The 25,446-nt window shown below is 43.0% G+C and overlaps 2 protein-coding genes across 17 annotated transcripts in view; both read right to left on the bottom strand.

The window, feature by feature from the left end:
• LOC126873848 (cell death abnormality protein 1-like) overlaps positions 1-25,446 on the bottom strand; it is a 112,921-nt gene that overhangs the window by 20,789 nt on the left and 66,686 nt on the right. The window lies entirely within an intron of this gene.
• LOC126873846 (RNA-binding protein Musashi homolog 2) overlaps positions 4,217-25,446 on the bottom strand; it is a 134,834-nt gene continuing 113,604 nt past the window's right edge. For all 16 annotated transcript variants that reach the window (XM_050635127.1, XM_050635138.1, XM_050635128.1 and 13 more), the window contains 2 exons: positions 23,268-23,508; positions 4,217-22,005 (listed from right to left, as the gene is read on the bottom strand). In XM_050635127.1, coding sequence (XP_050491084.1) covers positions 21,130-22,005; positions 23,268-23,508 — 1,117 coding nt within the window. In that variant the 3' untranslated portion in view covers positions 4,217-21,129. The remainder of the gene's footprint in view (positions 22,006-23,267; positions 23,509-25,446) is intronic.

Raw genomic sequence — 25,446 nt, 5'->3', positions numbered from 1 at the left:
TCTCCTTCGTGATCTTACGTCAGAAGACGAGATTTGCGGTTTCTCCTATTCTTCACTTGTGACACCTTATCGTTAGACATACATTTGTGACGAAGCACGATTTATAAAAATCTTTACCAATGATCCGATCGAGCTATTTGCTAAAAGAAAATTTAATCCGATGACGGCCTAAACATAACGACCTTCGATTTTTAATTAAGCGAACGCAAGTGTTAATCGAGGTAAAAGCGCAATTCGGACCATGAGATACGAGGCGACGTGTATCAGCTTGTTTATTTTTAAAAGATCGGTAGCGATGGCGGCACTAAACCGAAGATACGAGGTTGGTTCCTTTTTGCTCTTTTTCTTGCCAGCTATAAAAATTTCTGCAGGGTCAGATGTCGCCTGTATCTCAGAGATGGTCGTCGCATAGAGGTAATTCCGCGCACTTCTTTTCCCCCCTTTTTTCCATTCGTGGCCATCCTATCAACTCTTCTCGTACATTCATCGTCGTTCTTTCTCTAAATTATCGGCTGGAGACTCGGAAAAAGTTTGGTTGCTCGCAACGTTTCTTGGCACGTGGTTCCACGTAGCGCTAGAACAGAGGAAAAGTAACGAAGAGAAAGAACAGAGCAGCCGACCAAGCAACCTAAGGGCATCAAAGATTTAAGCTCCACATCTCTTTACCCCGTCACTCGTCTTTTGCGCTCGTACTCGTGTAGAGTGTCTCTTGCCTATCCTCCTCTTCACCCGCTCCCTGTCTCGACTCTACCGAACGAGTGAACTATTTATCAGTAGTCTGAAACAAGTTACTGCGAATGTGTATTTCGGTGGAGTAGCAGGGACACGTCTAGGTCTCACGTCCCCCTGTAAATGTTTGAAAAATTCCGAACAACCTAGCCAAGTTAGGAAGAGACAATTTCGTAATCGTAGAATGTCAAAAAACGATATTAATGCGGATATCAGTTTTATTCGAGTTATATTTAGCGGAACATCGTCGATAGCAGAAATATCGCATCACGCGATCTTTTTGTATATCTTTTTGCGCCCGAGGTTGAATAACGATTCGAATTAAGCTACGTTTTCTTACAAACTTCGAAGTTTGTCCAACTTGTTACTCGTTACGAAATTACTTGTTAAGCCAAGTATGTGAATAGACTATTTCCTAGTCTGAAAGTGACAAAGAAGATAAACGTTCACGTGGAACGTGGTCTGATCGTTCAGGAATCACGATAAAATGGAATCTGCAACCGATGGTCTAGATCCGGCAACAAACGAACAATAAATCGCGAAGAGTGACTGTGCAAGGAAAGAGGTAGGAGGCTGGTTAACCACCCTTATGAATTGCTCCACTTCCCCCTTAAGCTAATATCGTTCCGCAAACGGAGACTACTTACGGCCACTGATCCGTTTAAGTAATGCAATTTTATGCCTAGCTAAAGTACCGATAAACCGGGACAAAAATAGCGACATCGATCGATCGATCGGTGATATCATCATTACTATTATCTCGACGCGGATGAATCGTTTGCCAACGCAGTTTTCGTTGCAAATATTCGTTTCCTTTTCAAAGTGTACGACGTCGAGAGGCAAGTTTCGTTGTGGGAAGCGCGTTGCCGTAATAAAAATTTCACTTACCTTTATCGCTGTAATTCAGTCAGTTACGACATCGAAACACAGTTTCCTCGGTAGTCGTGGTGGTAGTGATAGTTGCCCATATTTTCGGACGGAAGATAAATAAATAAAAAATCATTACCCACGCGATCGTAGGGGTCGCGTGACCGGGTTTCGTGACGCAGCTACTCCTCCCCTAACTGACGAACGAGAACAAAGAACAAAAGGAAAGGCTACCAACTAACAGCTACTCCGTCTTTCTTCTCTTTTTTTCTTCTTTTTTGTTTCTTTCCAAAGAGATGGCTCTTTTACACGTTTTTCCGTTTGCTCGCTAATCTAGCTATGCCTTTATTCGTACTTTCTGTAGCGTCGTACGCGAGATATCGATTATGGTACGTGTCAATTACGCGAAATAAGACGCAAGACAACATGTTTCGTCCGTATAATAGATCCATTTTTTACTCAGCTGCAGGGTTAAAGGAGAGGAGAAAAGGAATGGGAATGGGAGAAGACACGATACATCGATGATAGGCTAGGAAGGACGGCACATCGCAAGCGTAGCACGAGGGATGCGTATAAATGTCCTTTGCTCCCTCGACTCGCATCCGTAGGGTGAAAATATGCCCGGTTGTCTCCTCATATCGCTCCGTTCCGTGTTGTTGCGATATCAATCGATGGAATAGGATATAAAAAGGGAAGATATAAAACGCGCGAGACGAACTTATGTTATCGAATAACGATGGGCATCATTTTCCCGCTGGGTACGCCTCGGGACTACTGATTCCGTGTGCAGCTGTTGTCGATTACTAGCTTTCTTTAAATCATTCCAAAAAATAGAATTTCTAGAAGAACCTGTAAGAGCTAAAAGCTTTTCTACGTTGTGTTTAAATATGGATAGGAAATATTATTTAATCGTTGCGCTGCAAGTTATTTCCAGAAATGATTTTAACGTTAACAGATGAAAGACAGAGTTCGATAGAATTTATTCGTCGAAGTGTTCCATTTTCGATGCAAAGCGAAACAAGATTTTACTCGTAACTTTTTAAATAACGAGATACTGATATTATCCTCGAAATGTCTCGCGGAAAGTCGTAATAAAGAGGTAAAAGTCAGTCTGAAATGTAAATCACTTAAAGCAGGAAGGTTGAGCTAATTTTGGTAAAAAAAAGAAAAATGATCAAAGTGGCGAAAATGAGAGGTACTTCAATTGGACAAATGAATTTCCCGCGGAAAGTGCATCGATCAAGCACCGCTGGATATTTCCTAATATCTCTGGAGGTAGGATCAACGACAAGGGCACGGAAAAATTTCCGGGCAGGCTTTTTCCCAGAGCGGTCGCAATTTAGCCGACAGGGGCGTACATAACGCGTACTCTTGGGGGTCCAAATATCGATTTCCTTTCTTCCCGGTTTCCTCTGCTTCCTTTGGACCTTCGATAAACCAACGACGTGCTCGGAAACCTCTCGTCGTGTCATTTGTTATTTCTACTTTTTTTTTCTTTTTTTCTTAAAAAGTATCGTCAAATAATCTTACTTATTAATATGTACTTAATCGATGGGAATGTAGTATTTAAACATATAGATGTACATTGGTTGAATTCCATTGTATATACAATTAGAGTGATAATGGCGATAATTATGGTAATAATAATAATAATAATGGCGATGATATTATAATGTAGCAATATATGTAATAACAATGGTAGTGGCGGAAATAAATATAATAAGTATACAAATAAGTTCTACGCTTCAGAAATGAATAGTTGATAACGTTTTATTTCACTCTGTTGCTCGTTTCCAATTGTGTGTTCCTTCCATGGCAAATGGACAGGTCTTCCGCGTACTCTGATCTGCCCTTCCGCTTTCCTGTTTCATCTTCTTCGTTCTTTTCGTCCTCCTCTTCTTCTCAAAAAGGCGTGCCGTCCTACGGAAGTCGGCCAGTCCCTCTCTTTAATTCTTAACTCTCAAAATCCTACACTAGTCGCGATTTATCACGAACTTCTGTAGATTCCAATGTGACTAGAAACGACTAGATTCGAAAATCTGTTGGTTCGAACGACCCAACGATATCGACGAGAACGCGTCTCATTATTCGTTGTTCTTACGTAAATTAAACAAATGTATAAATAATCATAAAGCATCATCTTTCGTGTAAAGTTCGCACAAAGTTTCGTATCGCGTTTCCCTTTAGCATTCTTTTTCATTAGCAATCTACTTCCATAGATAGCATTCTTTTTCATATTATACATATATATATATACAGGGTGGTTTGTAACTGGTGGTACAAGCGGAAAGGGGGTGATTCTACGCGAAAAAAGAAGTCGGAAATATAGAATAAAATTTTTTTTTTAATTTTTCTTTTCTTTCTTTTAATTTTTTTAAAAATCTACAGTGAGATCCGTTATAAAGAGACGTGATAAAGTGCACGCGTACCGAGCGAAAATTCAAAGTCGATTTTCTCGAAAACAAAGTCTCAAACGAAAAATTTTTATTCTATATTTTCGACTTCTTTTTTCGCGTAGAATCACCCCCTTTCCGCTTGTACCACCAGTTACCAACCACCCTGTATATGTGTATATATATATATATATATATATATATATATATATATATATATATATATATATATATATGATAATACAGTGACGATATGTACAGATTTTGTACTCGTTTGGCATACAAAAGCGCTTATATTCCTAGAGTTTCTACAGTCGTGCCTCTGTCGAACAGAACGATATTGGATAACGATACAAACGGTCGCGAGTTGTACGCATCGCTCGGTACAATCTTCAATCATCGACGATTCTTTCACGCTTATTCCGCATCGATTCCTTTACACTGTATCTTTGAACGTACCTTGAGGTAATTCGATGACTCGCTAATGCTACAACATCGTAACAAAATAAGTCTTGCGACGTTTGGTCGAGAAAGGTGGATCACAAGGTTCTCGTATGAAAAAGAGACCGCCGCATCGTTCTTTCGATCGAATATATTCGTAGGATAGTATCTCTTTCCCTGAATCTTCCGTTTTCGTGGCACGAAAAGCCAATTTAGATAGAGGCCCTTTATTTTCCCTGTGTATCCTCGCGCGTCGCTTTCACCTTCCGTTTCTCTTCGCCTGCAAAATGTCGATTCGTTCGTTGCTAGGAGAATTGCGAGCCGTCAGCCCGACAACGTATTACAATTACAAAATTCATCAACGCGGTTTCGTTATCACATATAATACATGAACGAGTATCGTTTTGGAATGTCTGGTTTGTTCGGGACGAGAGCGTTGCGTATTAATTCGTCGTATTCCTAAATTGACTCGTCGAACGGTTATCGATAGAAAATTTTGTTCAACGCCTTATACGCATTAACGCGTGCACTCGCTCTTGCCCCGGAATCGTTGTAAACTGTCGTAAATGCAATATCAAAGCGATGGATACTCGCATGGAATAGATTTCATTCTTTCGTAAAATTATTCGCTTTCTTTCTTTTTCCTCCAATTATAGTTCGAAATGGTTCGCTCCTCGTCAACTTTGTACCATCGGCGGAACAAAATCTTTTTTATTAATCGAATTAGGCCAGCCCTCGTTCGAATTAACCCGCGTCGTTGCTGTACTTTGGGCTATCGAGGGAAATTGAGCGCATCATCGAGTTCGATCTTGCTCGTCGAAGCAGCGAGCAAGCATTCGACCTTTCTTCACGGGTAAGATTCAATGTACACGCGTTTCTTTGGTCGCGAAAAATCCACAAGGAAGATCCACTCAGCTTCCATTAGCATATCGCATGCTAACTCGTGTTTTCGTTGGTGAACGCCACGCGATACGCTCGTTCTTGGAAATTCGTTGCAGAAACGGGATCGAACGCCTTTACGGCGTTTCTCTCTCTTTCTCTTTTTTCTCTTTAATCCTACGGGTTTACCATCGTCCAGATTTTCGACGAAAATACCTAGTTTCTCTACCTAGATTCTAAACATTATCCATTACGTCAGCTGCAACTATGTCTAAAAGTGTGTAAATTGTTTCAAGTATTAAAGGGTGCTACTTTTCTACGATGCTGCAAGAAAATTGATCGTTCAAGGGTTTATCGTGGAAATTAAAACGAGTACGTTTCTCATCTTTCGTATGTTCATGGAGCGATTTTCATGGTTACAGATAGATTATTATTACGAAATATCATTTTTCTTAGGCACGTTCGAGAAAGAAAGGAACTTTGAATTTTCATTTGGATTTCGACGATGGCTCCATGCACACGCGTGTTGTCTCTCAAGATCTTTTCTAAACCGGGCCAATATACAGATAAGAAAAATTCTTCTAATCGATAACAAAGAATCGAACGCGTCGAGTTTTATTCGATCAGCGACGTGCACCTATCCGGTTACGATGAAACATTTACGGGACATTGGTTCGATTTTATTTAATCAATGATGAGTATGCTATGTAATTGGTAAACGGGGTCTCCCTGTTCGTTCGTTCGATGATCGAATAAAATAGACGATTACTCTAAGTTGAGTGTTTGCTTTTTTACAATAAAAGTCTCACTACTCTTGCACCAATCATCAAACAAGCCACGTAAAAAAAACTCTTCCTGTCGTCGGTCCAAGTAAAACCTAGTTTCCTCTATAATTGAACAAAGTAACAAACTACTCGTTTATATTTAAGAAACGTCGACACAGAAACAAGGAGGGTAAGACAGATATTTGTAGAACCACATCATCCTACGCTTTCATTCAAACAATAATGATTGTTAAGGTTATATCACACACTCGTCGATACAGACTGTACTTAGCCTTTTCAGTTGAGTCGAAATGATATTTCGCTACACAGAGATATTTTCGAATTCGGCACGTCCGGCGAATAAACGTTTTTCTTCTCTCGCTAACTCTATTTTACACAAAATGATACCAGGGGGATAAAATTCACTGCCATTAAAATCCGTGTAAAAATAATCCCCCTTTATTGTCACTCACCTTCAGTTGCTTAAAATTCCCACGTTGCTCGAATCGGAAACAACCGTTCCAGAGTATCATCCGTTCTTTCACTAGATACTGTTTCATTACCAGCGGTCATTATATCTATTTATTTGATTATACTACTGTTTACCCCTATACGAATCGAAAGTCAATTTACACGCAGTTCTCATGCTCTGTTTAATTACGGTTCAGGTTGCGATCGTATCGTTCGGAAGAACTTCGACCAAGGAACGGGAAGAAACCATAATTCCTACGAATGTGCGCTACTGGCCGTTCGTCACGTTAAAAATTAAGGAAATTCAACAAGTGGAAATATTCTTTTCTTTGTTCTTTTTCCTCCTTTTCTTTCGAAACGGTAAAAAAAAAAAAAAAGACTCGAAAGAGACAGGGTATGCGTTGGATTTCAGGAACAATAACGTATGAAAATACGGCCAGCGGCGCAAATAAGGGGCCAATTAACTACTACAAAGAGATACTAATATTTATAGTACGTGTATATATATATATATAATATGTACACACGCGGGCGCGTGATGCATCGAGATACCAATAACTGCGTAATAATCGTGACGCTTCATTTACGTTACCGGATAATAGCATATTTATGTATTACGAATGAAGTACGATTTGACAGAGTAGAGGAACGTGGAATACGACGGATACCGATCGATCGAGTTCCTACGCAAGCTTGTGTCTTTTCGTGTTATCTCGTTTGATCGTTATACGAACTTATCGCGGGCTTAAAGGAATCTGAATATTACGAAAATTGGAAATAAGCAGCGTCAGCCAAGTGTAATAACGTACACGTACTAAAGAAACAAAGGATTCAAAAACGTTCGAACTACACTTCGATTCGATGTGGTTCTAAGAAAGTTCGTCGCGCGATGATTGGTATTGCTGCGTGCAAATTTCTGATCGGTTGGAAATTGAAAGTTTCGTCTCGTCATTACCAAAGGAATCGATATTATCGCGTTGACTCGCCATCCCATCGATTGAAAACGATTCGATTAATTAAACTTTGACCGATAGTCTGTGCGCCAAGGGTCTGATCTCACTCTAGTCGATCGAATATTTCGGAGAGTCGATGGAAAGGGGTAAAATATATTAAGCGGTATTAGCATGGAATAAGAGTGTTTTTAATGTTTTCAACAACAACAGGTACAGTAACCAGTTTACCTGCAGTAAATACGTTGATAATTATTCCTTCGATATCCCTTTCTCATTCACGTTCTTCTTTCGCTCGATCATCTTCCTCTCCCTCGCATTCGATAAACATACGCGAATACGCGCGCACACGCACACACACGCACAGAGTTTTTCCGCTACTTCGCTGTTGCTATGTCTCGCGTTCGACTACTACTTAATTAAACCTCACTTATTACTGTCTTTTTGTTGCTTACCCATTTAAATCGAGTAAGTAAATTACACGAGTTGACTACACATTGTGTTTTACTATTCGGCTGTCTAGCTAGCTGACACTATACTAATTGCGTTGTGGAGTTGGGTTGATCTACTGGCTACGATTTCATGATCTTTCCAATAAACGCGCCATTCATCCTATCGTACGCGATCGTTTCTACAGTGAGAGATCTATCGCGTGTTCTATACGATCCTGGCGATTTCTCTGTAAAAATCATACACGGTTGTCGCATCGAAAGTCACGGTAGTCGCGTAAGGACAAGTGAGCAAGCGCCCTAACGACGAACGAAACAGCTTGGGAAGCTAACGAATACGGAGGTCGTTATTGGAAAGTCAGTAAGATCGTTGCCCGCGGGAATGCTGCTTACGAGGTGAATGCTGCTTACGCTGTGTCGAAGCTTCGTCCTCGGAACACGGGAAGTACAGAAGAAACATCAATTCCAATTGTATACGATAGCAATCTTTGCTGCGAACAGTAAATTACTTAACTCTCGAGTCAATTGAAAGGAATAGAAGCGTTCGGTGCGCAACTTACGCGGCCAAATAACACTAATGTGACGTCAATGAAAATAAGAATGCTAATAGCAACGATTATAAACTAATGGCACGTTCGACGAAAGAATATATTCAATGCTACTTGACGTATGGTGATGACGACGACGATGACGACGACGACGACGATGACGACGACGACGATGATGATGATGATGATGATGATGATGATGATGATGGTGAAGAAGACGACGACGTGTGATGGTGATGATGGTGGTAATACTTGTGTATGACTAACCATAATATCGATATTAAAATCACCTGTAACTGTCACGCGAGATATGTCGCTACACGCGTGGCTACATGCTAAATGGGAGGAAAAAGTCCCGTGTTCGGGGAGCCTGGTCGGCCGGGATAAATGTCCTGGAAGAACGTCTCTTTTCACTTGGTTGTAGATCTCGATCGACAAGGGCTCGCGTAAACGGGACTCCGTCCTTCCCGGTCTGTCGTAACTAGTCGACCCGGTTTAACGTTTATCCCGGTTTGTACTTTTTCAACACCCTCGAGACTGCAAAGTGTCCTCGTCCCATAATTGTCACGTATCGTTGAACGAACGAACGCTCGAGCGACCGCTCGAATCGGCGAGATCGAGGTCCTTTCGTCGTTCTCTTCGCTATTTTTCCTAACTCTATTTTCGTCTTTGAGTTTCGGTTCGCATATACCGCTTGCTACCTCAGGTCGTCGATTCGAGTGGGACGTGCTCTCCGACTTTTCGTCGTTTTTACAATACACAGGTTAACTCGACGGGTCAGAGCATCTCGTGAAAACGATTCGTATGAAATGTACTCGCAAAACGTACACAAAGCTTGATCGTACGGGCTGAAATGCGATCGCGTAAATTCAAGCCGGTTGCATATACCATTGAAAGCTCATCTCTGAGTCTTTTAGCTGATTTCAGCTTACCTCTGTCGATGTACGCGTTGTTGAGGGAGCAAGAAAATTGAAACAATCTGTGTGCCGCGGTGAACGAAGGGGGAGTACGAGAATCTGATAAATACGCGTATCGAACGATTGGGAGCTCGATCGAACTAATTGGCATTTCCTTTTCCTCGACGCTTTTCCCCCGTTCCTTTTCTCTCTCTCTCTCTCTTTCTCTTTCTTCCTTCTCTTTCTTTACCAACAATCGGGATATATTTCGATCAGGTTGAATAAAAAAATATGGGATATCGTATTCGACTTATCAATACCGAGCGTTAATAAAGTACAGGTGGCAAAACTTTAGGTAACAACAGCACTAGCCGAGGGAAACGAACGAACCTTGAAACGAATGACACACGCGATAATCATCAAGGCCCGTCCGTTTTCTTCTCCAGTCGAAACCTAAACTCTCCTCCTAAAAACTTTCTATCGATATCGTTTATCAAAACTCTGTACGTATGTACAAAACGTAACGCCGATCGCGACCGTCGTGGGATCGACGATCGTTCCTCGGATTCTAAGAGTCTCGTCCTTTTAAGATCGTCACGCAAAAATCGAGCTTGCGCATCGGCTGGACAAGAAAAACACGATCCCATTGGCGGGCCCCGTGATAGAAGAATAGTTTGTGCGACGATCGCGTTAACGTGGAAGAGTAGCAAAGGTGGAAAAGGAGACGTTATGCGTTTAGAAACGGTTGCTGCGATACGACGCAGCGGAAGATAGAAGTGAGGTAGATGCCTGAAAAACTTGTATTAAAATTTCCGTGGGATTGAACGTTGGGCGTCTCCCGCGTCACAAACTATGCTTCTTTGGCGATCGATGATCGATCGACCGCTTTGACGACCGATTCAGGATTAATTATTTACAGACACAGGCCGTAGTCGGTCGATCTGGAGAGTAAACGTGATGTAGGTGGAAAACTCGGGGGAAGTAAGGGAAATTAGCACTGAAGTTCGTATCCATCGGATTCTCGATAATCGCTCGGTACGATTTCTATCGAATGACGAGAAAATTTTGTTACTAAACGACGTTGCGACGATCGATAGTTCGTTGTCCCTCGATATCGATTGGAGGATCTCCTCGTGTCGAGAGTTATGTCGAGAGTCGGCTCGATCGCCGATTTTTCTTTTTTTGTTTTTTTCTTGGTTACCTATACACATCCGTTAACATATACGCATATTTTTACATACATATACATATATATATAGAATTTATTTGTTTGTTAATTTATTCGTGTATGCATATGTGTATGTATGAATGTATGTATAATATATATATGTATATTTATATGTATATATGTACTGGAAGAACAAGACGCCGAACAAATTCGTCGGCCTGAAAGAAGCGCTACGTAAAACGCGTGGGTCCCATTTTGAAAGAGTGCCTTGAAAAACGAAAAAAAGGCCAGCCACGATGCACGACCTCGCGTTTTTCCTTTCTTTCGTTCACCAATCTTTTGCATTTTTTCACCAGTTAGATTGGCTGGACTTTCTTCGTTTCGAGCGTCCCTTTTTACACGCGGCAAGCTCTCCAAACGCGATAGGTTACGATGAGAATTTTGACGCAAGAAAAGTCTATTTATGAATCTCGATTGCCGTTAAACACGATGGAAAGCTTGACCGTAAAAGCCGACATTCAAGTGCACCACACCGTCATAAAAGCGATTCATTTCAACTTTGATCTTCGGATAATTTCTTTCTCACTCGCTCGCTCTCTTTCTTTCCTATCACACATTCTCTCTCGCTTTCCGATCGATGGAAACAACGATGGTAGCAGCGATGGTTTTTTGGTAGTGGATGGTAATGGTGGCAGTAGTGGTGAATCATTTTAGCGAGATCAACGATTGCAAAGTTACGTATACTTGTTCCTCTGTTTCTTTGCTTTCTCGAGTCACGCATGTGACTTTGGGTAAGGCCTCGCGCTTTGCCTCGATCCGGCACGACTGTCTCGTATCACCAAGCATTTCACTACCGAACTCTCGGAGACGTTCAATTGACTGACGTGTTTTTCTTCTTTTTCTTTTTTTTTTTCTTTTCTTTTTCCGAAGGTTCAAGCGTTAGTAGCAAGTATCCAGTGAAGATCATGCGTGAATACGAGATAATCGTTCAGACACATGTTAGTTATGTACAAGTCGTTACACATGCACGACACACACCGTTACTGTAAACCTCGATACTGGCCATCGACGAATAGCTCTGACACTGGTACTTTCTTGTCATTGAATTGTCCACGCGGTAACGAATGGGGTCGATCGTAAACGCGAGAAATTTTTCACCGGGAGACGATTAATTTTCGATACGAAAAACGGTTTTAAGAAAAAAGTTCCGAGAACGGTTGCGAAGGTGTTAACGTGAAGTGAGGTCGCGTTGATGCTTCGCGAGTTTCGTTAACAAGAAAACTTTGAAAAGACGCTGGTCATCGAACTCTCTGCTCAAATCCGATTGGCAAGATTGCGGATACGTTGCCGCGTGGAAAATTCCTCGACCATATGATACCTAGAACCATCGTTACTGGGATACGGTTGAATCTTTTCGATCATACGAACTGGATATTGATATATATATATATATCCAGTCTAAATAAATATCCGGTCTAAATAGAGAGAGAGAGAGAGAGAGAGAGAGAGAGAAAAGAAGGGCCTAATTATTATGTTTTGAAACGGAAGTCAACCGTTCGCGGTAACGAGGCTCTGGAATCAGTTACAAAAGGAAACGTTTCAATTGTGCATATCTTATCTACTTCTACGTTACCGACGATATTCAACTCTACTAGTAACTACAAACATTTATCATATATTACAATGCGTATGGGTAGAAGGTGGTATCGTTCCTGGGCTCATCACAAGCCACAGGGAGATTCGTTATCGACAATAAATAATGCGCGCAACTAATACGCCTCTAAACCTCGCAACGTCTACACTCGCTATGCGAAATATCTACTTTTAAGATAAGGTCAAATAATGCAAATTTGTAATAATACGTGTAATGCGTCCATATGCGTCCATCTGCGCTGGCTGAGTCGAAAATCTTGGTACAACCGAGAGTAGTTTGCTGTCCTTCCGTTCGAAGAAGGAGAAATGAATATATATGGAATATATATGTATATATTATATATATATATTATATATCTACATAATATATGGAAAGTAGTTTTCCTTTGGAAAGAGAAGCGTATATTGTCGTTTCTTTGTTTTTCTCAGCGTACTACGATTCCCGAATCAGTCTGTATACATATATACATGAAAAATAGTAAAGGTAAAAAGGGGATGAAGAAAAGTAGTCTTACCTGATTCTCAGCCGTCGTAGTCGCCAAATCGTGGATCTGAATCAGTGGAAGCGTCTCAGTTTCTCGCGTTCTCTCTATCGATCGACACTCAATTCTACTGCCTATGGGAATTAATATGCGTCTAAATCGTTCCTGCTTCTCTTCTCTTCGACTCTCTTTTTTTTTGTGCAACATATGTTTCTCTTTTCTTTTTTGTTTTCCGTTTCTATCGTTCTGTATTTTCTTTCTTAATCTCGCGTTCATTTCTTTGTCTTTCGAATTTCACGGAGGGGGAACGATCGGTGAGGGGGCTCAAGATAGAGATCGGATTAAGGCACTCGGGTCTCTGTTGAATCGATAATCTTGTGAAACGAGGGGAAGGGGTAGCCGATTGCACGGAGAAAGTGCAATCTGTTGCGCGAGAACTGCGCCAGTTCTATTCGTTTTCTTTTACTTCTTTCTCCCCTCTTTTTCCTCTTTCTTTTTTTTTCTTTTTCATAGACGTTCTAAGTCGAAGACGCGGATCCACGAACAACTGGTCCCGGCGGCACGTCGAAGATCCATGATCGAGGATCGATACTCGCGGGAAGATACAGCAGAATCGAATTAGTTGATAAATTGTAAAATGATATGTTGCGCGAGTCGATATGTATTTAAGCTGTGTGGCCGACGCAGCTGAAAAACTGGTAGCGAGCGCTCGGATATACGGAACGCTCGACTCTCGAGGAATACGTTCAAACGTCTACCAAATTGGTCCGTTAAGTACGACGACGAACTCGCGATACTTTGGCTTTCCGCTGCTCGACACTCCCTATTTCTTCGCCCTCCTCTCGCCCTCTTGCTCGAGGGGTATCACACGTGAGGAATCACAGCGCGGCGTATAGGTATAAAACGAACTACGCTCTAAAGGTTCGTATTAAACTAATACTCGACGACGATATGTACACACCGATCCCAGCCTCGAAAAGGATCGGGGATCTTTTCATCTAAGACAGCTTCGAAGGCAAGATTTTCGCGCGTCTTACCGCGGAGAATTTTTTCGGGCAGACCCGTCCGAACTCGCGTTCGTTCATCCGTGTGAAACGATCAAAATCGGAAGAGGTTCTTTCTCCGTGCTCCGGGTACCAGGTGTATTCGTACGCTCGGGCGAACTTCCAGTCCACCATCGATGCTCCCGATGTCGTTCGCGAGTTCCTCTTCCTTTTCCGCTTCTATCGACCTTGACATATCGAGCTTCGTTAAATCGTACAAGCGTAACCGTCAGTGATTCGTGGATTACAGACTTCGCTCGAGCGTACGAATCGAAAGGGACAGGATTGGAAGACGGTCACTTTTTCCGAAATCGGCGACGAAACGAAACCAATTTGCTCGCGATTAACCCTTTGCGCACGGCCCACTTGTTCGACAGAATGATCGACAAAACTCACTCCTCGATATCCGTAGCTAGAGATCAACGCAGTTTTGTGTGGAGACTCGATCGAAAAGATCCCTCTACCAAGTGCAAAGGGTTAAAAGGGGTTGACGCGCGGTTAAGCCGCTCCTCCGCGTTCTCGTTGGCAATGAGAAATCACGGGAGGTAAAACGGGATCGAATGGAGAAACGAGTAGTGCGGGCGATCCCTTCGCCGCGAGAACCGCCGAGGAATCGTCTGGGGCGAGATGGGCCCGCTGGAGATTTGACAAAAAAAAAAAAAAAACTGTGTACATATCGAATTTATTAAACTTTACTCTTACTTGCTGGTTAGAGTGCGCCAGGAGTGGTCTAACTAAGATGCATGCGCTACAACACATCCGCTGGCTATCTTAAACCGCTTAAGAAGCAACATGGAGCGACAGAAAAAGGAAAGTAACTTTCAAAATTCTATTCGTCTACGCGTAATGCGTAATGCATACGCGTGACGTATACCGGAGGAGGGCACGCCGCTCTTCGGTTCAACGGAAACTGTTCGTTCTTTTTATTTCACTCTTTCCGCGAAAGCGAATCTTCCAAGTGACGATTCGTTTCCATACAAACGGAAATTATTCGTTCGTTGCAAGGTATTTTGTCGCGATTTTCACGCGTGTCGGTCACGTTTTTGTAACGCTTCGCAAAATGTCCAAGCGAGGTCACGGCGATTCGCGAGCACCCAAGAAATAGGAGTAGCCGAGGGTAGAGGGTTGGATGCGCGGTACAAGGTGAATCGGAGTTGCGAACAAACGCGGCGAATGCAAAGGGCACGCAACGCTCGTGTTCCGACCAACCAGAGAGCGGCGCGAAACGAATGCCTACCGGGGTTAACGAGGCTAATTACGGCTTAATATTAATTAGCCAATTAGCGATGCGCCCGCGGTACTGTGCCTCCGGCACCGACGGTTGCGCCAGCCTTCGACGCCACCGACCGAACGGTGAATAAAAAAAAAAATAAATAAAAGAAAAAAGGAAAGAAATCTTCTACTAAAAAAATAAAAGAAGAAAGGGGGAAAAATACAAAAAAGAAATTGATGAGAGAGAGAGCCATCATGGATGGCGGTAAATACTGACAGGTACGCTAATTCGAAGTTTAAGTGAGTTATAGAAGAGACAGAAACAATAAATACGTGAGTGAGTGAGTCAAGTATTACACAACATGAAAAAACAAGGAAAATAAAAAAAAACAGTTACTTCTGGCGAAAGTAAGAGAAACGATATAGTTAGCCGCGATGTACAAATACGATCGTAAAAGGGGTTTCTATTACGAAAGAAGGAGGAACAACGAAGAGGGGAAAAAAAGGTTGTCGTACACACAATACAGGTTAGCTACAAGTTTGAAACGAACTACTTTATTGGCAACTCATCTAGGCATGGAACTAAACTAATTATCCGTCGTTCTTCGCGTTCGCCGCCCTGCGTACTCTTGCTGTGTATCGTGCCGTGTCTCGATCTTTCCGCGGTTCGGAATTGTCCATGTATCGTACCGCGCGTTTTTATCGTCCCTTTTCTATCACGGGCATCGCTCGTTCAACGGATCCGCGTTTATGGCACAACAAAGTAGCGAAACCAAATTAAGATAACAACTATAGTAATGATTGGAAGAAGGAAAAAGAAAAAGAACTAAGAATGACAATGGAAAGAAAAAGTACGAACATAAAAGGTAAAACTGAAGAGGGAAAGAAAGAAGACGAAGATCGACAATGAGATTTCTCGAGCGTTCGTTTAAATACGCTCGTCCGTCTTCTCATCGCGATTACCAATGTATTTCCAATCCTTTCGAGTTTCCCTTAAAATACGTTGGAAACTCGCGATTCATCGGTAATTAAGATTACGATGGAAAGCAGAAAAATAGAAAAACAACGATCGATGACTATAACAACGATACGCAACAGCAACCATGATCGCAGTCGTACTTGCAGGGGTGACGATACCGGCGGTAAAAATAATTAACGATGATAACCGATAATAATAATGATAAAGTGTGGTGATAATAGTAGTAGTAGTAACGATGATGATGACAATATTAATAGTAATAATAGAGCGATAATGACAGTAAATAGTAATAAGGATAGAACGAGGTATACGGAATATCGGATAGCCATAAACGGAGAATTGTGTAGGGTGTGGGTGGACTCGTCTAATCGAGTCGAGAGACACGTCTGATACGTGCCTCGGCGAGGGTGAATTATTTCTTTTTGTCTTCGTCTCTTTTCATCCGATCCCTCTTTCTCGCTCCGTTGTCCGCCTTGGTCGTTTGGCCGAGGAAAAAACGGTATTTATCCCAAGGCTCTTTCCCTCCCTTTTATTTTTCGAGGAACGCTGCTTTGGCGTGAAAGAACAGCAGCAGCGGTAGGGGAGTTTAAGAAAAAGTTGCGGTATTATTACAGAAACGATCGATCTCCGTTAAGAGACTCGGATTCTTTGAAAAAGTTCTTCTTTTAATCCTCTACTCACTGCTGCTCCGTCGATAAACGATCAAGTATTTCGTTCGTCATTTGAAAATTTGAGTATCGGAGGGATTATATCGGATAATTGAAAGTTTTAAACGATTAAAAGTGATGGGTTTTGGAAGGTGGGCATTTTAATTTCCGTGTAAAGGGTATGCCAGCCATATACAAGATACATATACCAGGAAAAGAAAAGAAAAATAGAAACGATCGAATATTTGAAGTATCAGAGCATGGCTGATGTGGCAGACATTCGATCGATAATATTTTGTGCGAATGTACATTCAAATTGATAACATTGTAATTAAAGGAAGAAAAAGTAAAACGTACTGCGTACGCGTACAAACATTCATCGAGAAAATATTAAAAAAAAAAATAATAAAAATAATTTCAAAGATAAACAAGAGAAAAGGGAAAAGGAAAGATCGATCGAATGATCGTTTCGATGAGACACGGTCGCGATGAAACGTCTGCAAGGAAGCAGAGCAGCGAGTTATACTATTCTTAAAACACGTATAATACAATGAAACGACGAGGGCGGTGAAGGAACAACGGGATTCGGATCTAAGATATTTCAACCAGCATGCTTCACCTACTGATCATTCTCAACTAATGGATGGTTAGCGATCATTAAAATACTAACTACGCTAAGAATTACTCTCGACATTCGCAATAAGTACATTAACGTGTGTACGTGTGTTTTATGTATGAGCATGTGCGTGTAGCGTATAAAATACATAATCACCGGCATATTTATGAGAAGGGATTTCTTTTCGGAAGGTTTTCAGGTAAAAAGAAAAGAAGGAAAACGTTCGTAGAGGAGGAACAGGTTAATCGTCGTCGATGATGTTTTCTTGTCGATTGCAAATGACGAGAAGGTTCTGTTCCGCGTCGACGAGGAAATCGATCGGTCGGATCGAGTGCCCCCGCGTTTCTTCCTCGTCGGAACGCGTCCTTCCGTTCTCGCGTCAAACGATTGACGTATTTCACGCGAGACCGTGGAAGCGCTCTCTTCCTTCCTTTCGACCGACATTTCGGAATATACGATCAATTTCCCTGAAAGGGAAAGAGGGAAAGGACAAAATAGAAAGAGGAGCAATTTTTTTTTAGAAACAAAGAAAGAAACAAATAAGCGGGACACGATGGAACGAAGAAGGTGCATGGTAAGAAGAAAAGGAAAAGTGGAAGCTGCAGGGGTATAGGGTACACCGATATCGGGTTGTCTTCGAGGTCAGTTTTAAGTACGCACCCATGTTCTATCTCGAAACTGCGTACCATCTCGAAGTACGCAGACCGTGGAAAATAGAATTCGGTTGCACCGTGGTCTCTAGTCAAATCATCGCCTCTTGCTTGCTTTTTTTCGCTAGATTACGCGCACGCGTGCACGCGTACCTGTTTCCGCGATTTCTCGTATTAAGGCGTGCTTCGTTATCTCACTCTCTCTCTTCCATACATTCGCTAACTCTTTTACTTCCTCACACTCTCACGCGTGCTCACTCTCCCACTCTCTCTTTCAAATTTTTTTTTTGTTTCTTATTCATCTAAGTACCATCTTATAAGTCATAAATATCACTCGCGAGCTTTGTCGTCGTTAATATTACGGTACATATTAAGTATATGTTTAAAGTATATATCACTAAAGAATATTACTTGTCGTTTGAAAGAGGATTCTTTCTTCGAACTTCTCCCGCTCCGCTATAACACGTTTTCGCCGCGTCGTTTTCTTTCTTTTTTTTTTTTCTTTTTCTCTGTTCGCCGGAGCGGCGAATCTCTTTCCTTTAAATATCTCTTTACGCGTACAGATTATCGTCTCCCTTTTTTTTTTCTTTTTTTCTTTTTCTCACTCGATTCGTGTCGTCACGCTTATCGTATCTCGTTAAACTTAAATAATACACAGCTTACAGTTTCAGTAGATCGCTTATTGCTCGAAGTTTCTCACATTTGTTTCGCGGCATCGCGTTCCTCTCGCCGACGACCACTCTCTCTCTCTCGTCGTTTGCTAGCGGCAAATCGCGGCGCCTGCATGCGCGGGACCGTTTCGTTCGACCATCTTCCGCCCAATCGTTCGCGAATTAGAACGGTGTCATAAATAAATAGAAGAATCGCAGATTGCGATCGTTAATTTAAGTCTTGCGGAAACTCGTCTGTTCTCTCGTCCGCTCGGTCGATCCTTCGCGCTCCTGCATCGACGATATCCACTCGACGCAATATTCTTAACACTACGGCAACCGGATGATGCCACGTGAGAATTAAGCATTGACGTATCTCTACCATTATTTAGAGGTTCGAGAAAAATCAACTATCTCAGTTTACTACATATTCCTATAAATGTGACAAAAATCATATTTTATCAATTGTCGAGGAAAATGGTCGTTCGTGATAGCGTCGATAGAAAAAGGAAAGAAAGGCGGAAGAGCAAAGGGAGAATGAGGTGAAAGGGAAAAGAAATAAATTTTCACGAGCGAAAAAGAGTTGGTCGAAGAGCGAAGGATCGATGACGAAGAGACGCGAGACGAATACACCGATGGAAAGGCGCGAGTCGATCGAAAGCGGCGAAAGATCGAGCCGCGGATGCAGTCGCCTCGATCGATCCCTGGTCGCGAAAACGAGAACAGCGTGACGCCTACGGATAGGTATAAATTAAGTATCGACTCGTTTTGTTTCGAATTCCTTAAAATTCTAGTCTTAATCTGCTTGAAACTTACAACTAGGATCGCTTAATTAACGCTGAGCTAATCTCAATCTTGGGTTCCTGTTATCTTGGCCGCGTTGCTCGCGACTCTAGTACACCTAGAAACGAGTATCCCTCAGAAATGTGTTTTCTTTTCTCTTTTCTCCTTCCCTTTCTCTGTATATCGCGGTTGAATCGCGGACTGCTCGTGCTACTCGCGCGATGGAGAAATATTGTCTTCCGTTACTCGAAGAAAAATATATGTATACCTATGCGCTATCTTATTTAAACGCGTCCCGTGTAACGCCTGTTTCGCACGCCTGCTTTTTCTCTCTACGTGTACGCGTGGTTGACCGTGCGCGTTTGCGACCGTGTGACCGAACGCGCGAACAGTCGTTCACCGAACGAAAGCGCGCAGTAACTAAAACGGAGACAAAACAAGAGGAAAAAAGGGGAAAAAGGGGAAGAGAAAAGTTAGCCGAGATCGCGACGAAAGCTGACAAACGGATGGGCGAAGAGAGAAATAGACAGACGAACAGCTAGAACGTTTCCACATATGCTTCGTTTGGCACTTTGACCGAGGCGGAGGAGTATGTCGCGCGACAAACAGGAGAACTGCCTCGTTCTCTGGAGCGGAAGAAAGGGGTGTCGCGGACCGCGATCGTGTCGCTCTTTACAACGTGGAGCGTTCCTTTTCCACGTGCTTTCGTTCGGGCTTGCCAACAACGTCGCCCCGCGATTTTTTTGTAAATCGACAAAATAGGATATAGAATGGAGCCGACGAAAGAAACGTCGAAAAGAAAAGCAAAGCGAACGAATCCAGTGAGTAATCGGGCTCGCGAGGTCGTTCGTTCACGGTGTAACACATCCAAATGTTTTGTCCTCTTTCTCTCTGTTTTTCATTCTACCTCCCCTGTTTTATTGCTTCGTGGTCGAGATCCTTGAGAATGGAACGGTCGCGAAACGACCGCCGATATCGTTTAAATAATTAAGTAATTAATTAGCATACGAGCAAGCGCGGTTGAACAACGTCGCGCGTATTCTGCCAGGGACCGTGCTAATCTAACTAGGAACCGAATGTGTGGCGAGAATATCGTGGAACGCGTGAAACAATTACGATGGACGAAATCAAAGAAATTGAAAATGAAGGAAATAGGAAAGGAAAAGAAAAATATATACGAAAATTCGCGAACGAAGGATGCAAGGTTACCGCAACAAAATATACGATGCGATCGAATTACGCGCGACTTGTTTCTCTTTTACATATGCACACATACATACAATTGTTCTGCCTCTCGTCCTCGCTGCCTTTCACACTCTCTCGCTAATAAATTAATCGGCAAGCGATAACGACGAGTAGTAAACGCAAGAAGAATAATTTCGGTTTTCGGGCTGGGAAATCCTCATGCCCTGGTCGAGGACACCACCTCGGACTCTGCGACGCTTTCGAGTTTATGTCCGTATCCGCTCCCTTCTCGTTTCTTTTTCTCGCACCGCTTTCCACGACTCATCCTTCTCAACGTATAAATTCTCAGTATATTTAACACGTAATGCAAATACGTGACAAAAGCAAAAACAAATGTAGAACCGGTAACCGATTACACAAAGGATAGCAGACATTTTTATCCATTCAACGGGAAGACGATGGCGAAAGTTTTCGCGCTGACTCAAACGCGAAACATTTTTCAAAGTGGCAGCTAGATAAGTATAGAATCGGCGAGGAAGAGGAAAAGAAACCGAGAATCGTCCGAAGGAACGAAGACACCCGCGTCGCGAGGAAGAGTCAGCGGAGACTCGGTCGGCGCAAGATTTCCGATCGCAGAGCCGACGTTGGGTGAAAGGCGACCGAAGCAACGGCATTTAAACGTACATGCCCATTCCATACATGGAACCCCAGTCGACGCCCTGGAAGCTGGACATGTCGACGTTGGTGAGCGAGTATCCCTGGTAGGGGTTGGCGGGCGCAGCCGCAGCCGCGGCAGCCGCTGCAGGAGTGGCTGCTGCCGCGGCAGCTGCGGCGGCAGCGGCTGCTGGTGGAGCCGGAGCTGGGGCCGGCGCTGCTGCGGCTGCGGCTGCGGCGACCGCCGCCGCGGGGATCGGGTACGGCGCGTATCGATAAGCGGACAAAGCCGGGTAACTGCTGGCGAACAGTTTTCCGTATCCGGCGACGGCGTTTTGTACCTGGGCAGCCGCAGCCGCAGCCGCGGCAGCTTGCACTTGGGCCTGCGCCTGAGCCGCGACGATCTGCGAGGCCGCAGCAACCGGCAGTGGAGGCTGTGGCGCCAGTCGAACGCCCAACGCTCCCAAAACCACCCTCTTGCCGAGGGTCAACGCGCCTGGTTGAACCGCCTCCTTGGGCTGAGCCTTCTTGCACTCGACTTTCTTGTTTTTGATCGTATGGAAATGGATCTCGCACACGCGGTCCACCACGTCCTCATTCTCGAACGTGACGAATCCGAAGCCACGATGCCGCTTCGTCTGTTGGTCCATCAGCATCACCGTTTCCTCCACCTTGCCGAACTGGTTGAAGTAGGCCTTCACTTCGTCGCTACTAGTGTCCTGACTCACGCCGCCGACAAAGATCTTCTTCGTGCGATTCGCCTGTTTCGCGCGGTTCTTCGGCGTCGCGTGTTTAGGGTCGATCTTCTTCCCGTCCAATGTGTGGATTGGACACTTCAGCACCTTGTCCACGCTACCGGGCTCGGCGAACGTGATGAAACCGAAGCCGCGACTACGCTGTAACCGAACAAGCCAGAACGGCCACGATGCACAACGACCGTCTCTTCCAACTTCCCCGTCTCTCTCTCTCTCTCTCTCTTTCTCTCTTTCTCTCTCTGTCTCTTACACACACGCACACACACGCGCTCTCTCTCTCTCTCTCTCTCTCAGTCTCTGTACGCACGCTTTCGCTGCTTCCTATATCGAGTGTCCCTTTCTTTAACTGTATTCGACAACCTGCCTATAGTCTATGGATATTGCTTCGTTTTTCCGTCGATCTAATCCGGCGAGACGTCGATTTCGCCTGTACTTTTATAAAACGCACGCGGCGCTACAAACGCGTCGCGAATATTTTCGTATCGTTCAGTTTTTTAGTAGACTTGCTTGTGACGAGAAAACTCTTTTATTACCGTCGCGTTCCGTCCAAAAAGTATCCTGTCTCGTTTATCTCGATATCGTACTCTGTATTGTAAAAGAGGTACCATAAAATCTCCTTTTATGTACAGTTAACTAATTACTACCAAACTACCGTTTACATGCAAGACTGTCCAAGCCAATGTAAGACAAACATTCTAGGATTACGTGAGACAAGGACTTCGAATAAATATGATAAGAATCAACTGAAGTTACGGTCGTTAATTGCATCGCTACCGAATACGAGTAATATATGTATAATCTATGCCCACAGTCCTCGTTCGTGATTTCTCTCGAATCCCGTGCGAACGTATCTTTTAGAAACGAGCCTCTGCCTCTTTTCCACCTTTTACAAGTTTTAAATACATGTTTTAATACAGTAAAATACCAAAATACGATTCTACTTCCTTTACACTGTCTCAGCAATTAGTTACATCGATTAGTACAACTTTCTGTCTACGATCTACTGTGTGAAGTCTCGTGCAAAAGTGGAAGGAAGAAACTGGTGCATCGAATCTCCTCGAGGCGAATTGCGTTTTCATCTTTTTTTTCTTTCTCTTTCTCTTTTTTTTCTTTTTACCCCCTTCCCATTACCGATCCCGAATCTTTTTCCTTCGATGCGAACGGTTTGACCTATCGAGGAGGAAATGGACAAGAATTTGAACGCGTCGGTGGCCCGTTCCCGAGCTTCTTCATCTTTTCTACGTTTTCACGGTATCTTTCAAACGCGAGATGTTTTCAGGAAACATCTGATAATTTCGGCAAAATTCTATTATCACGATTTTGATTGTGGAAGCTCGACGAAAATTTCGGGCCAGCGACTGAGATGGACAAGCCGACGGAGAGCTTCCATCGAGTAAACCGACCTGTGTAACCGGATCCTTCATGATCAGGACATCGGTGACGGTACCGAACATGCCAAAGTATTCCCTGAGCTTCTCGCTGCTGGTCTGCCAAGACAAGCCACCGACGAAGAGTTTGCCAGGTGCCGGGTCGCCGCCATTCGGTGTACTCCTGCCGGAGCTGCCGGAATGGCTACCGTTTATAGGCACCAGGGCATTGTGAAAATCGTGTTCGATCGCACCGTTCGCTGCCTCCATGCCGGCGCTGAAACACACATCGTATTCGTCGTCGATTAGACATTGCATCTGACTTTTATTCGTTGATATTTCTATCGTCGGAAGAAATATAAAATATGAAGGAGGATAGGGTGACAAAGAAGGAGAAAAATTAGAAGAGAAAAAGGCATGAGATTAATCTTAGTCGGAGGTTTCGGGTTTTCGTTGCTTGGTAAAACAGAATTTTCAGAAATCGAGTTTTCAGGGTGTAAGAATCGTCATTTTTAGGTGACGTTTGACATACAAAATTACTAGGTAATTGCACAGCAAGGGACTTGAAATTTCTCGTACATACTTAGTTATTAGTGGAGAAAGCACAATTATCTTTAATATTACTTTAGCTATTATATATTTATCACGATACGTTCTTTCCAACAAAGGAAAGAACTTTTATTAGTTCATCAAGCTCGAGCGTATAAAAGAAAACATTTTCGAAGCAGCGTACAGTGATACACCCGGAAACTTCGATTCTCAACACTCCCTCCGATTAATCTCGTTCTTTCATACAAACTTACATTCGGATAAATCTATGTAAATCTCGTTTGACATTGCTAACGATTAAATCAGGCCACAATAGCGTGAAAAAGGAAACGAGAAGGCCAAAACTGGAACTCGACGTCGTTACGTAATTAACAGCAGGTTACATTTTAATTACTGATGTAAGGCGAGTTGCATGGAAAAAAGAAACCTTCTCCTCGCGACGGTTTCCCAGCGGCAGTTTATTGTCCGACTCGCGAACCACCGGCTGGGCCCTCGTTTCTTCTTCGTGCACGTGTTTACGCGTCGCACGGTATTAAGCGTAACTTGTACCTTACATTCTACGTATACATATGTACTTGAAACGCGTCGAAATGTTCCGAATCGACCCTCCTGCTACTTTTCTGCCCGCTCGCGCTTTCTGTGAGACGAGCTGGTGTCGCCCGCGAAATTCTCGTTTAAAATTAGTCGTCGTTTAAGAAAAGAAACTAAATCTCATCGTCGTTTCGTTTAAATCGTTGTGGAAAGCAGTCGAGCGATCGGTGAGATCAACGAATCCATCTAACATTACAATTGCGTAAAATTTGTACCATAAAAATCAAAATTAAAAGTACGTGAAGAAATAATGTAAGAGCAAAATTATTCAAATTCTGAAAAATCCACCGTCGTGAATCTATCGAATTATTAGGAAAATTATTATAATTAGGAACCGATAGTTCCAAAATTAATAGGTTCCAAAGATATTTGCTTTTACCGAGTTTTAGGAGAAACTCGGGTGACGCATTTTCTCTTTTCGTTTCAGATAATCCCGTTACTACTACTGCAAGCTTTCATGATCATTGGCGTGCCTATCCTGTGCTGTCACAGACTATTTGTCACTACGATCGATGTTCAGTAAGTTTAGCCCAATCAGATCGGATATATGTACATCCTACGCTGAAGGGTTCTCGTTAGCAATCCAACGATTACAATCAACCCTGGATCTAATAATCGAAATTCTTTACACGTAGGATTCCGCCGGGAAATCGTCGTTTCGAGATAACGTCTCCTCCAGGATTTTTCGATCTACGAAATCCTCGGGTTCTCAAGGTAAGCGCCGCGATCTTGTATCGATGCACGATTTACATTAGAAAATTGTATTCAAGAAAATGTTCTCCAACGTTATCCAACGAATTCATCCGAAGGAAAAACATTTTAGCTATCATGTTTCTTTCTCCTTCCACTCGAAAGATTCGATTGAGCCGATAGGAATGCGTAACGTTATTTTATTTTCGCCCTTCCTCTCGTTATTATTCTTAACCGCCAATGATCCGTCGCCTGTCTCCCTACGAGCGCTACAATGACACCAACAATCGCAAGAATGGTAGTACTCATCCATCGTTGTCACGTAACAAACTATCAATCACCAGCTATTATCATCGCCTCTTGTCCTCTCTCACTTTCACCACAT

This window comes from Bombus huntii, chromosome 15 (genome assembly GCF_024542735.1).
Source record: "Bombus huntii isolate Logan2020A chromosome 15, iyBomHunt1.1, whole genome shotgun sequence".
Lineage (NCBI taxonomy): Eukaryota > Metazoa > Arthropoda > Insecta > Hymenoptera > Apidae > Bombus > Bombus huntii.
Note: the sequence above shows the minus strand (reverse complement) of the source record. Positions and strands in the feature narration are given on the sequence as shown.